The sequence below is a fragment of the Podarcis bocagei genome (genome assembly GCF_964188305.1).
Source record: "Podarcis bocagei genome assembly, chromosome: 1".
Lineage (NCBI taxonomy): Eukaryota > Metazoa > Chordata > Lepidosauria > Squamata > Lacertidae > Podarcis > Podarcis bocagei.
In genome coordinates this window covers 18,353,365-18,368,734 of record NC_138125.1, presented here as the reverse complement: position 1 = coordinate 18,368,734, position 15,370 = coordinate 18,353,365, and the positions used below count along the sequence as shown (strand labels likewise).

General features: G+C 42.5%; 1 protein-coding gene across 2 annotated transcripts in view; it reads left to right on the top strand.

Annotated features, from left to right (window-relative positions):
• Positions 1–15,019, top strand: part of LOC308586457 (cholesterol 24-hydroxylase-like) — a 46,849-nt gene extending 31,830 nt beyond the window's left edge. For both annotated transcript variants that reach the window (XM_081193118.1, XM_081193117.1), the window contains exons 5-15: positions 143–229; positions 2,100–2,238; positions 3,802–3,912; positions 4,357–4,513; positions 5,464–5,526; positions 6,665–6,737; positions 7,558–7,642; positions 8,551–8,661; positions 10,798–10,886; positions 12,584–12,650; positions 13,541–15,019. In XM_081193118.1, coding sequence (XP_081049244.1) covers positions 143–229; positions 2,100–2,238; positions 3,802–3,912; positions 4,357–4,513; positions 5,464–5,526; positions 6,665–6,737; positions 7,558–7,642; positions 8,551–8,661; positions 10,798–10,886; positions 12,584–12,650; positions 13,541–13,702 — 1,144 coding nt within the window. In that variant the 3' untranslated portion in view covers positions 13,703–15,019. The remainder of the gene's footprint in view (positions 1–142; positions 230–2,099; positions 2,239–3,801; positions 3,913–4,356; positions 4,514–5,463; positions 5,527–6,664; positions 6,738–7,557; positions 7,643–8,550; positions 8,662–10,797; positions 10,887–12,583; positions 12,651–13,540) is intronic.
• The last annotated feature ends 351 nt before the right edge of the window (positions 15,020–15,370 follow it).

Sequence of the window (15,370 nt, the reverse complement as noted above, 5' to 3'; positions counted from 1 at the left end):
TCAAGTTCCTACATCATGGCAAACGAAGGTGGGAAGCAAAAAATGAAGAAAGAACTCCATGGAAGTCTGTGGCACATTCCTGATTCTCCACACTAGATTAGAATATGACATCTAATCTAATGTTTTTCTCCATTTTCCGCAGATTTTTAGGGAATGGCTTAGTAAGTGACCTCAACCATGCCCGCTGGTACAAACAGCGGAGAATTATGGATGTGGCTTTCAGTCGAAGGTAAGGCAGAGAACATAGGCAGCTGCCTGATGCTATGACCAGTGGTCCATCTTGCTCAGCATTCATCTACAGTGGCTTGCCGCAGTTCTCCAGTGCTTCAGATAAGAGTCGTTCCCACCCTCCCAAGAGGAACCAGAGACTGAATTTGGGGCGTTCTTCATGTACTTTGTGCACAGAAGGTCCTGGATTCAGTCTCTCCAGGTAGGGCTGGAAAAGACTCCCTTGGGACTCAGCTAAACAGCTGCAAAACACAGCTGTTCTAAATGTGTTGCGAAGTGCAATATACAAATGTGACACTAGATGGCGAAAGTGAGCTATGCCAAATTCAACGTATTTTCCAAAACGTTTTTAGAAAAAGCATTTTCCCAGTGTTTTTAATATGTGTGTAGATTCCAGCACTGAGAGTCACTGCCATTCAGTGTAGACAGTGCTGAGCCATATAGACCAGAGGTATGACTGGATAAAATGGCTTCAAATGTTCCTATGGATTTTCTAAAAGAAATTCTTAAATAGAGGTGCAAGAAACTGCTCTGAAGGATTATTGTGCATGATCTTATATCTCATTAATATAAGAAATTCAGGTTAGGGACAACCTCCCAGCACAAAAAAACTGGATTTTTGTTGGTGATGGTGGTGTGTTGGGAAAGTCCTAGATGTCTCATTCTGGCGGGCAGCAGCCACTGCCTTAATTGCAGCTCTGCGAACACTTTCCAAAGCTGCACAACTGTTAGACTTGTGAATTGATCTGCATATTCATTAGCTTTTCTTTTTTAAAAAAAAATATCAAACTGTATTATGAACAAATATAGCAAATTTAAATCCTTTTTCAGAGCAACTTTACTCTATTTGCTGTGTGTATCCATTGAAGAAAAAAATGAGTTTAGTCCATGAAAGGCTAGACATATCGTGCTGTGCAGTTTCCAACCTCACTCTCCATCAGTGAAATATATTGGCAGAAAAAGAGAACCTTAACATGTAATAATTCCATGGGATGCCATTCTGCATGGTGAGTGTGAAGTGTAGCCTTAGCAAACCATCGCCAAAGCCAGCAGGTTCCTTTGCATTGATATTAGTGCATGGATTGCCAACACACCTGGACAATGGAAGGCTCTCCTCCCCCCAAGTCTAATTGCACCAGGGTCACCACTGAGGGGTAACTCTTCCTTCCTCATCTGCAGTTGGCTTCAAAAACCTGGAATTGTTGCTTTGAGCCTAATTGTTGCTGTTTGTGTGTGAGCGAGAGATTGCAGCTTGGTAGAAAAGGTTTGTCGTATGCTGAAGAAATATGCATTGACCCTGGCCTTTGAAACTTGAGATGTATATTATAGGACCCACAGTTATTATTGTGATTGTAATTTGTTTTTGACTATTTTTAATGGATGCTTAATTGTTGTGACCTGCCCTGGGACCTTCAGGTGAAGGGTGGATAAGTAGTAGTAGTAATAGTAATAATAATAATAATAATAATAATAATAATAATAATAATTGTCAGAACACGCCTGGGAGAGCAAACGCTCTCTCTGGGCGTCTTCCTGATGAAGCGCAGCCCGGGACGTTCATAAATCTTCAGTCCTGGTGCGCATCAGTGACACATAGCTTGAGATATGTGCACACTCAATCAGCAGAGTATAGCAGAAACGATGTGGAGCTTAGGTGTGTGCATTCCAAGTAATTTATTAAGCAATATATACAGGACAAAGCAATCATGGCGTCCTCTCACATCTTCTCCAAGAGAGAGAGAGAAAAGTAAAGTACAAAAGTACAATACAGTGGAAGAGATAAGACTGACTTCCGTTCTCACACTTTCCAATAATAATAATAATAATAATAATAATAATAATAATAATAATAATAATAATAAATTGGACAGTTACCTCACTCGCTTGATGGGAACCTTCAACGACCAAGCCGACAAGCTTATGGAGCAGCTGGAGGGAAAAGCTGATGGAAAAACTGAAGTCGATATGCTGAGTCTGCTGAGTCGAGTGACCCTGGACATCATTGCAAAGGTACATGCTAGATTAATTTCCTGCTCTTGGACTCCAACTCCCATCATCCCTGATTTTGCTCTGCTGGCTGGGGCAGATGGGAGTTGGAGTCCAGCAACACTGACCGAGCCACAGATTTCCTCATCTTTTTTAAATGTTATGCCTGCTGAGTTCAGCTCCACCACAGAGAATTCCTCTTTATTTCCCATTTTTCTTTTTATTGTTAAAGCACAGATCATGACAAAAATTTATCAGGTTTTGTCAAATTAAAGTACAATACTAACATCATACAGATTATTATTAAACCCTTTGTAAATAAAATAACTTAAATTACTTACCAAACACAGAACAACCGTTCTGTATTTTTGAAATTGCCATGTTCATCTTACCATAATTACAAAAAAAAAAACAGACTAGCTCATGGTTCTTTTAATTTATTTTATTAATTCAAAATGTCTTACATGCTCTTCACTGCAAGAATCCCAGAACAAAGTACATAAGGAGTTTTAAAATAGAACACACAAAACAAAACACAAAAATACACAATTGCCACATCCACACCGTACATATTAAAAGTCTACTTTAAAAGTCATGGCTTCCTCCAAATAATCTTGGGAACTGTAATTTGTTACGGATTCTAGGAATTCCAACTACTCTCAGGACTCACTTGACAAAGGAAACCACTACTGTTACAGCAGTATAACAGTGTCTTAATTAAATTGTATGTGTAGTAACTGTAGTAATTTGAAGGAATTTCCTTGCAGGAGACATTGGGATAGGAGTTTGGAGAAAATCCCTGGAGAATGGTGTGAGGGAGTGGAAAGTGGCTAGCTGAGACGGCTCCTCCAGCAAAAAACTAGTGTTTGTTGCAACTGCTACTTAATAAAACAACCATGTTAACTATGGTCTCAAGTTATTGAACCCAAAGATATTTGTGGACGTGGCCAATCTTAACAAACAGTAAAACAATAGTTAAACAAACTTGCTCCGGCCTGAAAGCTCGATAAACACCTGAACAAACAAGCATAGTTGACACTGAAAACTAATTAAGGTTGGCACCAGCTGCACTGCAAAGAGGAAGGAGTTCCCTAACTGGGGTGCCACCACCGAGAAGGCCCTCTCAACGGTTGCTGTATAACATGTTACAGACAGCTACGGCACTGCTTTGTAAGCCCCCACACGGGAACGGAAATGATTCCTGCAAATGGCTCCCAAGGAAGAAGTTCAAGTAGGGGTAGGGAACTGTATCCAATCAGTGGGCAGGATCCATAACTGTCAGTCACCTGAAGTTTAGGGAAGTTTTTAAGGTTTGATGTTTTATTCTTTTTTTAATCTGTTGGGAGCCATCCAGGGTGGCTGGGGAAACTCAGCCAGGTGGGTGGGGTTTAAATAATAATAAGTTGTTGTTGCTGTTGTCGTCATGTAAGTGGCAGTGTCCCCAGAGTCACAAGGGTGACTATAAGGCACTCCCACTGCACCAGCCACCCCTGTGCATTAACATTTCAATAGAAGGGTTTCTACAGCAGCTCCTTCCCAGACCCTCAGACTTTTGACCAACCTTCTTATTTTTCTGAATGTTATCAGGTGGCTTTTGGCTTAGAACTGAACACTGTCTATGATGACCAGACGCCTTTTCCACGTGCCATATACATGACCCTACAAGGACTATCCAAATCCCGCATTCCTTTTTTCGAGGTGAGTGCAGACATTTATTTATTTCTGTGTGAACTTGCCCAATGCATGATTATAAAGCAAGTAAATCTTATTTTTAAACTTACTGTACAAATTGTTGCCTGATTCTTTCTTAAGTGGGGTAAGAAGGGGGAAGCCAGCTTACTTAATAGCTGGACTTGCTCAAAACAAGGTTTTACAGTCTGATTCCTATGCTTTTCATTTTGCCGCCAAGGATGGGATTCTGAAACTCTATTTAACCCACACATGTGGGTGCCTGGAGGGATAAATTGCAATCAATATATATCCTCTCCTACCCAAAGGAGTTTGAGCGGTATACAAATTCTGGGCTTCTTCTCAGCCAAGCCAGTCCTGAAGGAAGCTTGCAAAGAGAAAAACCAAATACCCCACTATTATTAAGCCAGCAAATATATAATGGGCAATTCAAACCTGTTGTCTGTTTTATAGTACATGCCATGGAACAGAAAAGAAGTGAAAGGTGTTCAGGAGAGCATAAGGCTGCTACGTCGTACTGGGAAGGAGTGTATTGAACAGAGGCGTAAGGACATGCAAGATGGAGAAGAAATCCCATTGGATATTCTCACTCAGATACTGAAGGGTGCAGGTAGACTATGATCTTTTGTACTTACCACACATGAGTGTCTCCATGTGGACCCCACAAGGTCATCTTTAGCCGCACAAAGTGGTTTACAGCCCTTTGTTTCAGCCGAACATGCTAGCTGCAAAAACATTTTAATTAGTCACTACTACTACTACTACTACTACTACTACTACTGTGGGACGCGGGTGGCGCTGTGGGTTAAACCACAGAGCCTAGGACTTGCCGATCAGAAGGTTGGCGGTTCAAATCCCTGCGATGGGGTGAGCTCCCTTTGCTTGGTCCCTGCTCCTGCCAACCTAGCAGTTTGAAAGCATGTCAAAGTGCAAGTAGATAAATAGGTACCGCTCCTGCGGGAAGGTAAACGTTGTTTCCGTGCACTGCTCTGGTTTGCCAGAAGTGGCTTAGTCATGCTGGTCACATGACCTGGAAGCTGTACGCCAGCTCCCTCGGCCAATAAAGCGAGATGAGCGCCGCAACCCCAGAGTCGGCCACGACTGGACCTAACTGTCAGGGGTCCCTTTACCTTTACCTTACTACTACTACTAGTAGTAACAGAGTATGCAGCCTTCTTTGTAATTTCCCTTAGATGTTCATATGCAAAAGGGGGGGTATTTTCTCCCCATCTGTACTGCAGCTAGTAGTACAAGAAGCAATGATGTTTAATTCTAAAGAACTGAGTTTGGCTTGCTTGTTAGGCAAAGCACCATAAACAGATATCACCAAAATGTGTTACAGGTGATCATCTGGCTGCTTCATCCTAAATTGATGGAAGTCTCCAGGTAGACTCATAAAGAGCATAAAGCAATAAGCTAACTTTGAGAGAACTAGCTATGAAAAACCAGGACTAGGTCCAATACCTTCCCGCCAACTTCTTGCTATTGTTAGAACAGTCCAGAATTTACACTTCTGTCCAGAAAGTTATGTCAGCTTTTGCTCTTTGTTTTCCATTACAGCACAGGAAGAGGGCTGCAACGATGAACTGATGTTGGACAATTTTCTCACCTTCTTCGTTGCAGGTTTGTAGGTCTGTTGTTCTTTAGATATAATTAAGAAGATCAGCCACTTCTGGCATGTATAACCAACACAGATAAAAATAGTATTGAGATTAATATCCACACACAGATTTTTTTTTCTGGGGCTAACTGTACCAACTGGATTCATATCTTGACGTGAATAATAATAATAATAATAATAATAATAATACCTATTACTATCCAGAGTCAGTAGCTGTTGTGCCTGACAAGTTTGTAAGAAGCAACTTTGAAACTGTGCATTGCTTCCAACCTTGGCGAATTGCATTCATGTGTTGAGGGCTGTGCTGCTTTCAAATTCACCTCTCACTCAAGTTTAACTGAAAGTCGGTTTTATTAGCTGGTGGAGGAAGCTGGCCAGCATTGGAGATGTGCTGGTGCAGAGATGCTTACCTAACCTCCCAGCAGGTGAGTCGTTGCTGCTTACTGGGAGGGGTGAGGTGGCGACGAGGTCAGCAAGCTGCAAAAGCACCAGTGGAGCCAATATGGTCTCCTGCTGGTGGATTTGCACTGTGTTGCTCTGTCCAGGGCCTTGCCCCATCTCTTCCAGGTAAGCAGCAACAGCTCACCTGCCAGGAGGTCAGGTAAGCATCTTCACCCCACCACCCCTGAGCTGCTCACACAGCAGCACGCTAAACTATCACTCGGCTTCCACCAGGAGACACTGTTCCATCTCCAGAAATCAGCTTTTGGAAAAAGAAAATATATTTCCTAATCTCATATTTTGCTGCTTGTTTCTGTTGGAAATTAAGTTTCTGCCATTATGCATGAGCCACGTTAATCAGGGCTTCTATCTTTTATCAGAAGACTAATTCCAATCTATAGTTTGATTCCTAACCACACTCTGTCATGTTCTGTGGTGTAGAGCCAGTGTGGTGTAGAGGTTAAGAGCGGTGGATTTGTAATCTGGTGAACCGGGTTTGCGTCCCCGCTCCTCCACATGCAGCTGCTGGGTGACCTTGGGCCAGTCACACTTCTCTGAAGTCTCTCAGCCCCACTCACCTCACAGAGTGTTTGTTGTGGGGAAGGAAGGGAAAGGAGATTGTTAGCTGCTTTGAGACTCCTTAGGGTAGTGATAAAGCAGGATATCAAATCCAAATTCTTCTTCTTCTTTATCCTGCAGGTCACGACACCACTACTACCCAGTTAAGTTTCACCATAATGGAGCTGTCACGAAACCCTGAGGTAGTTGCAAAGTAGGTGAACTGTTTGTCTCTTCACTTGTCCATGCTGGTAGTTTTAGGAAGTTGTAGCTTTTCACTTTTTAGAATATTTGAGGCCAGTTCACACAATTTTTCCATTCAGACCAGCACTCAGTGCACGTGAACAAGCGTAATGTGAGAAAACCATGGATATAGAGTTGTGGATGTAGAGGTGAAGTACTTAATATCTACTAAAAATCTGGGGATCTTGACAATATTGGCAAGTACCCAAGTTCAGGTGCATAATAATAATAATAATAGTAATAGTAGTAAAATTTTATTTATATTAATAATAATAATTTTTATTTTTACCCCGCCCTCCCCAGCGAAGGCCGGGCTCAGAGCGGCTTACAAGCAATAATAAAAACAAGTTAAATGATTACAACTTAAAAACAAAATTAAAAAATTCAACATTAAAATATTGAAACATTAAAATATTAAAATGTAGCCTCATCGCAGAGGGAGAAGGAAAAGAAAAAAGAAAGCCCTCCCCAGCCGAAGCCGGGCTCAGAGCGGCTAACAACAGTAAAATAATACAGCATTCTACAATCAATTCATTATAAAATCAGTTCAAATCAAATTGATGGCAACCATTGGGCTAGAGTTCTGTGAAGAATTACCAAAGAAGGGGATCAGGCTGTGCCTTGGCCAAAGGCCTGGTGGAACAGCTCTGTCTTGCAGGCCCTGCGGAAAGATGTCAAGATGTGTGGGTAAAGATATGGTCCTAAGGCATGGCCATAAGACGTTACATCGTCTATGTACAAATTTGTATGAATGCCCCATGCAGTTGCCAATGAAATCTTCTGATTTGTAGACTTCAGGCTGAAGTGGATGACGTCATTGGTGTGAAGAGAGACATCGCCTACGAAGATCTTGGGAAGCTCCAGTACTTATCTCAGGTACACTTGGAGAACAAATGCGATGAAAAATTGTATTTAAAAAAGAAAAGGAAGAAAGAGCAAATGCACAGGTAACCCAACGCTGCTCTCAACCCTTTTGGCTCAGCAGTCACTGGTGAGATTATGGACTCCTTCTGACGACCTGTTTATTCAGCATTTATCCAGATTTGTCTGAACAAAGCTTATGGGGCAGTTCGGTTTTTATTGAGCATACGTTCCAATTTGTTTACAGGGTGGTTCTATGCCAGTGAGCATTCATCCTGAATTGCTTGCAGGGTGTTTACCTGTCTTCCCGTTAATCATTCATTCCAGACTTTCAATACATTTGTCTGTAACTTTCCAAACCAAAGGTGAGTTCCTGGTCAAAGGCAACAAGCCCACAGCGGGGCTGTCACATGGCCTCCCTGAGGAGGAGCCACACTCAGGCTTGAGGATCAGTGCCCTGGAGGCTCTAACTTGCACTGACCTCTCCCCATCCTCAGCCTCCCATCCCATTTGTTTCTCCTTTCCTGCCCTGGCAACTGGCAGCAGAAGGAGCAGGGCAGTGTCAGGAAGCCAGCCCGCCATGGTACCCACCACCTGAGAGGTGCTGGAGCTATGCTCAGGCTGAAAAAAAACCACCCTGGTTTGAAATGCAGATGTGGCTGTGGTCGTGCAAAAGGCATTTTTTCCAGTTCTCAAGAATTATAAGAGGCTTTTCTTACTGGTAGGGAACTAAGGCTAAGGGAAATATATTTGCTGAAAACCATCAAGGTGGTTTGAGCATGAGCTGGAGACGAAACTCAAAAGTGATGGTTACCAGCTGAAAGCCCACCCTTCCCATCTCTCCAATCACCGTGGCTGTTAAGTAAAGAAGTCCCTTTACCAGCATTGTGGAATTGTGGCTCAAGCTGTTGTTATTATCCCAGGTTCTCAAGGAAGCCTTGCGCTTGTACTCCCCGGTTCCCACTGTTCCTCGCTGGACAAGGAAGGAAACCGTCTTTGAAGGAGTCAGAATTCCAGCAAACACAACTCTGATGGTGAGTCTGTCGAATGGACTGCGGTGAATGGTTCTCTCAAAAATATTGGCCTTCAGCACCAAACCACACAGATCCCCCGATGACACGTCTGCATTAATTTTTGTTTAAGTAAATCTGGGGCAGCGTTATGTGCCATAGTTATGCGGGAAGAACGCAAGGAAGCTGCAGAAGTCTAGCAGAAGCAGTCGCAAAATTTAGCATGCTCAGAATCTCAGCTTGAACTTCCCCCCCATTATACCTTAAAAAAAGCAACTTCCAAGCCCTTATGATGGCAAAGATATGCTTAAAACTATGTGGTCCAGTGGAAATCACAGAAGCCAGAGCGGGTGGCTGAGGTGACTAAGAATTCCAGGTGCCAGAAAGCAAGTTTGTCTGGGTGCTCTGTGTAGTCTTGTGCCTTTGCCCACATGCCTACCAAATCCAGATTTTTTTCAGTTGGCATTCATCTGTCTCGAGACAATGGAGTGTGCCTCGAGGGGTGAAGCCAAACCGCTGCGTTAGTAGCACCAAAGTGACCGGGGTGAAAGCCTGGTCCTGGGCTGCCCAGACAAGAAGACTCCCCTCTCAGCCTCACTGATGTGCTGCAAAGGATAGCAGAGAAATATGTTCAGCATCAGCTTAGCTGCAGGAGTTGCCGGAAGGAGGTGCACAAGAGAGCCAGCGTGGTGTAGTGGTTAAGAGCGGTGGACTCGTAATCTGGTGAACCAGGTTCGCTTCCCCACTCCTCCACATGCAGCTGCTGGGTGACCTTGGGCCAGTCACACTTCTCTGAAGTCTCTCAGCCCCACTCACCTCACAGAGTGTTTGTTGTGGGGGAGCAAGGGAAAGGAGATTGTTAGCTGCTTTGAGACTCCTTAAAGGGAGTGAAAGGCGGGATATCAAGTCCAGTCTCTTCTTCTTCTTCTACAAGGCACCATCAAACCACCTCCGGATTTGTGTAGGGTTTAATCTTTAGCCTTTTCCTCTCCCTAAGATATCCCACGAGGCAGTGGAAGTTTAGGAGCAGAGTTTTCCTTCTCCTAGATGGGCTACCTTCCCAGGTTGACGAGCCCCATCTGCTCCTAACTTCCCTCTACAGCAGAGATTATTATATGTGGAATCAAATCAAATGATTTTAATGTATGTCGGCTACACCAGTAAGATAAAACAATAACTGGCTGTATTTCTTAGTTTCTGTTATGAAGTTTTCACTCTAGCATCCGTCTTGGAACCATTCCTAAAAAATAAAAATAGCAGGCCTTAAGCATCTACATTACAAATTTTATAAAGAAACACTTTTGCCTTTGGGCCGCTAGGTGGCAACCACATAAACATATCTTTATACTAATGAATATGGTCTCAAATCCTCACCAAACCTTTTGTTCCGAAAAGTAATATAAAACCCCCCCACTCATTTTCAATAAGCTTGTTCTCAAACAAGATGCTTTTCCTTGATTGGGTATAATAATCATTTCTATATCCACATTGTCAACATACGTTTTCAACAAAATTAAAAGTATATTTATCAGATTCATTCCGAATTCGTAACCTGTGATTTCTTTAATGCATTCCACCACTGGACACCGGGCATTTTGGATTTTACGGTATTTTTGAAAAATATGTAAATATTTTTACTTAATTAATTAATTAATACACCGCCCCTCATCTGAAGATCACAGGGGGGTTTACAACATAAAAATACAAAATGAAAACACAAAATACATAAATAGTCTTGCATGTGGGTGCTTTAGTTTAGAGGTGCTCAGATGCCATTGGAGGATGAATGCAAGATCTAAATAATTCTCTTTCAGATTCATAGATATCAGTGTTTTATCTCCAAACATTTGCTTTCTGCTTTCTCCAACACACACCTGTGACTGTTTCAGCCATGTGTCAAACAGCCTAACAGCACCATGAGTTCAATTTTGTATTAGGGACTCAATTAAATTTAAAAACATTTCCAGCTAATGCTGATATAAATGTTGTAGATGTGACTTCAGGGTGTGTGGAGGAACAGCCAGGAAGTGATTACATCATTTCATTAAAACCCGGTGATATGAGGTTGTGATGTGCAGCTGCCTCTTGCTGTGAATGACAAATGTTTTTGCAGCTTGCTTTGCATTTACAAGTGCAAATGACTGTCTCCTCTCTTGCCAGTTCAGTCAATATGTCATGGGACGCATGAAAAGGTTTTTCAAAGACCCCTTTATCTTCAATCCTGACCGGTTTAGCAAAGACCAAACAATGTAAGTTTCTGTTGCTGCATTTTTAGGGAAATTGTGCTAAACGTTCTTTCATTTGTTTGCTTTGGGCTGTATCCAACAAATGCATCCTGTCAGTTCAAGGAATTTCACTTTTTTTTGCAGTGGGACTAGGTTTAGTGGATGCACAGAGGGAGAAGAAGCAGGGAAAGTTGGTTGGTACAATTAGAAATCCTTGTTTTGAGAGGGCACAGTATTTAATGCTATGCTGGATACAAGCCTCTAATACAATGCATATTGTCTAGTCAATGTTAGAAACTTGGTAAATGTTGACATTTACTGGTAATTCTTAGGATTTTAGGAGACAAGCTGGAAAATGTAAAAACAAATTGTAACATGAAGCTCATTTGAATGGCCTGTATGGATAACATATTGGGAATACAAATGACTTCGGAACATGCATTTGAAGTGGCCAGTTGGCATTAAATTTACTCCTAAATTGAAAGGTATCTTTTGACATTTCCTCCTGGATTTATTAATACAGAGGATTACCAGCAAACGTCAATATTCACACAATTCTGCTGCTATGATAACTTGGTTCCCAGAAGAAAAATTGACTGCTTTTTTACTTTAACGGTAGCTTGGTCTGCAGAAATTAACATGTGGAGCTTTTCACAACATAGAGTATTATCAATCGGTCTCTGTGTTAAGCTACTTTTAAGCACACAGGAACCCAAGATGCTGCCTGGGCAAGACATATAATGTAGGAATACAAGTGAATAGTAAAGAAAACCTGCACAAGCGACGCTGACACAAAACCCCACACATACACTAAGTAGAATACAGTGGTACGTCGGGTTAAGAACTTAATTCGTTCTGGATGTCCTTTCTTAACCTGAAACTGTTCTTAACCTGAAGCACCACTTTAGCTAATGGGGCCTCCTGCTGCTGCCGCGCAGCCACTGCGCGATTTCTGTTCTCATCCTGAAGCAAAGTTCTTAACCCGAGGTACTATTTCTGGGTTAGCGGAGTCTGTAACCTGAAGCATCTGTAACCTGAAGCGTATGTAACCCGAAGTACCACTGTAGAAGCATTGCCACCCCACCTCACTCACCATCCCCCCTCCACCTCTTTCCCCCTTTTCTTCCTAATGTAACACTAATGTGTCAACAAATGAAACTGATCTGTAGAAAGTGTAACTTGAAGAAAGAGACATTGCACATACTTTTGTAAACCAAGACATCTTTAATAAAAAATATGTTAAAAAAGGGAAAGGGGGGGGCAAAGAAATGGAAAAAGGAGGCTATAAAAATGATTACGGTGGTACCTCGGGATGCAAACGGGATCTGTTCCGGAGCCCTGTTCGCATCCTGAATAGAACGTAAGACGCGACGGCACGTCTGTGCGGGTCGCGTTTTGCCGCTTCCGCACATGACGTCATTTTGAGCGTCTGTGCATGTGCAAGCGGCAAAACCCGGAAGTAACGGGCTCCATTACTTCTGGGTTGCCACAGAGCACAACCTGAAAGCGCTCAACCCGAAGCACATTCAACCATTGTTGACTATACCATTGTTGTACTGAAAGAGTGGATCAGGTACACTCCTAAGCAGGTGGAGTGAGTTCAAGGTTGCAACGAAGCCATTGCTAAGGACGCTGTCTATGCAAAGCCATTTCAATAACTCTTATCTTGAGATTCCTGCATTGCAATTCTATGATTTTCTCTCTCTCTATTATTTTTTTAGACCATACTTTACCTACTTCCCTTTTTCCCTTGGAGGTCATACCTGTATCGGGCAGCTATTTTCACAGGTAAGGCAGTGCCCATTAGGATTTCCAAGTCCCCTCTTAAGTGGCACCTGTCCTTTTAAAAAGCCCATCTTGGAGGTCTCTAAGCAGAGGTTAGATGGCCATCTGTCAGGGATGCTTTAGCACTGGACCAGATGACCCTCGGGGTCCCTGCCAACTCTACAATATTCTGTGATTCTACCTTGCTGATCCAGGAGCCTGGGCAAAAGGACTGGTGGAACAGCAGGGTGGGGTGTGTAATAGCTTCAGGGATGGTGCCCCACAGCCCAGCCTTCACCAGCTGTGGGTTCCCCAATATTTCATTTATTTAAAATATATAGATCTCACGGTCAGGCTCTGGGCCTCAGCAAGGCAGAACTCAGGCTTCATTCAGAGTGAGGTTTAGGCCATGTTCACATCACACAATTAAAGTACTATGATATCACTGTAAACATGAACGGCTTCCCTCAAAGAAACTATAATTAGTTAAGAGTTCCTTACCAAGAGGACTTGATTGTTAGACTATAGTTCTTTGTTATAGTTCTGTAGACTATAGTTCTTTGTGAGGGCCATAAAGGTCTCAGCAGCAGAATGATGGTTGGAAATTATATATAGATTTTTTAAAAGTCTGTATCACTTATGGGCCTATAATTTTTATTTTTAAATGAGTCAAATAAAAACAAATCCAAACTATTAATTTTTTTCAGTGCTCTCGGTTTCTTAGTCCACTAGATTTTTATTTCTTTATTTAATGGCTGAATTTAATCCTGTATTTTGAACAAGCCTAGAATAAGCATTTGCACTTATCTGGAGATAGTGTTCAACTGTGTCAAAATGGCAAGAGCCAGTTTACCATTCATTCATTCATTCATTCATTCATTCATTCATTCATTCATTCATTGTTTTTATCACAGATGGAGGCTAAAGTGGTGATGGCCAAATTTCTGCAGAGGTTTGAATTCCAGCTGGTCCCGCCTCAGAGCTTTAAAATTATGGACACACAGTCGCTGAAGCCATTTGATGGCTTAGTATGCAGACTGAGACCACGGCGCCACCTTCGCTCTGAAGGGGATTAAATAATCGGCAGTAGGATATTGTCATTTGCAGCTTGAATTCCTACTGGAACCTGCTTAAAAGTTCCATTTCCCGCTGGGTTGGAGGAGGAGAGAGCTCATTTTGGAGTTGGGGCTATTTTGCAATCATAGTTGATGGGTTTTTTAAAAATTTATTAAATCATTTTTTCGATGCAAACAACAACCGCAAAAGACACTACAACAAATACCATAATAACAATAACACAATTTGACAATTCAGATTTAAATACACTGATATACCTATGACTGCAGCTTTTTAACAACTATCATAGTTGAGGTGAGTTTGTGTGTGTTTGCCTAAAGCAGGCATCCGCAACCTTCGGCCCTCCAGATGTTTTGAACTACAATTCCCATCATCCCTGACCACTGGTCCTGTTAGCTAGGGATCATGGGAGTTGTAGGCCAAAACATCTGGAGAGCCGCAGGTTGGGGATGCCTGGCCTAAAGGAAGGGTTATCTGTTGGGGGCTTTGCGATGTTTGTCATCATAATTGACTTGTACAGGTTTGCCTATTAAGATGTCTATGTAGGGAGATATTTGTAAAACGTAAGGTAAGGTCCAGTGCACGGCAGCAGTGAGAGAGGGCTGGGACGATGGGGTGTGTCCCATGCTGATTAATAATAATAATAATAATTTTATTATTTATATGCCGCCTATCTGACTGGGTTGCCCCAGCCTCCCTGGGCGGCTCCCAAGAAAATATTAAAAACACAATGCAACATCAGCCATAAAAAACTTCCCTAAACAGGGCTGCCTTCAGATGTCTCCTAAAAGTCAAATAGCTGTTTATCTGTTTGGCATCTGATGGGAGGGTGTTCCGCAGGGAGGGTGCCACTGCCAAGAAGGCCCTCCGCCTGGTTCCCTGTAGCTTCACTTTTTGCAGTGAGGGAACTGCCAGAAGGACCTCGGAAGTGGACTTCAGTGTCTGGGCTGAATGATGGAGGTGGAGACACTCCTTCAGGTACACTGGGCCGAGGGCCATTTAGGGCTTTAAAGGCCAGCACCAGGACTTTGGATTGTGCTTGGAAATGTACTGGGAGCCAATGTAGATCCTTTAGGACCAGTGATTGCCTGAGGATGAAGTGTGACAGAACAGGTGGGGGGGGACAGGAAAAGGGGAGTTGAGTTTTGGAGGGAGGAGGCTGTGGGATTAGGATAGGATAGGATTAGGATGATGGTCTGGATGAGGAATAGAGTTATAAACTACAAAATATCCAAGCACTGTTATGGAAAGCAAAACATGTAAGAATGTGTTATAGCCAGCTTTTTACTATACTAATAAAGTTCTGTTTGTTCAAACCATGTCTCATATTTGGCCAAGGTATTCATGTCTATATGGTGGCAGCAAAATACCGATATGTAGTTAGAAGATGGATCAAGGTATTAAAGCCTAGAGCAGGCTTCCTCAACCTCGGCCCTCCATATGTTTTTTTGGCCTACAACTCCCATGATCCCTAGCTAGCAGGACCAGTACTCAGGGATGATGGGAATTGTAGTCTCAAAACATCTGGAGGGCTGACTTTGAGGAAGCCTGGCCTAGAGCTTAGAACTTCATAAGGCAAATTGGAACCCAGGGCAGGGGATCAGAGAACCTTTACCAAGGAAAAGTGATTTTTGATTTAAATTGAAGTATCTTCTTCCATCTAAATT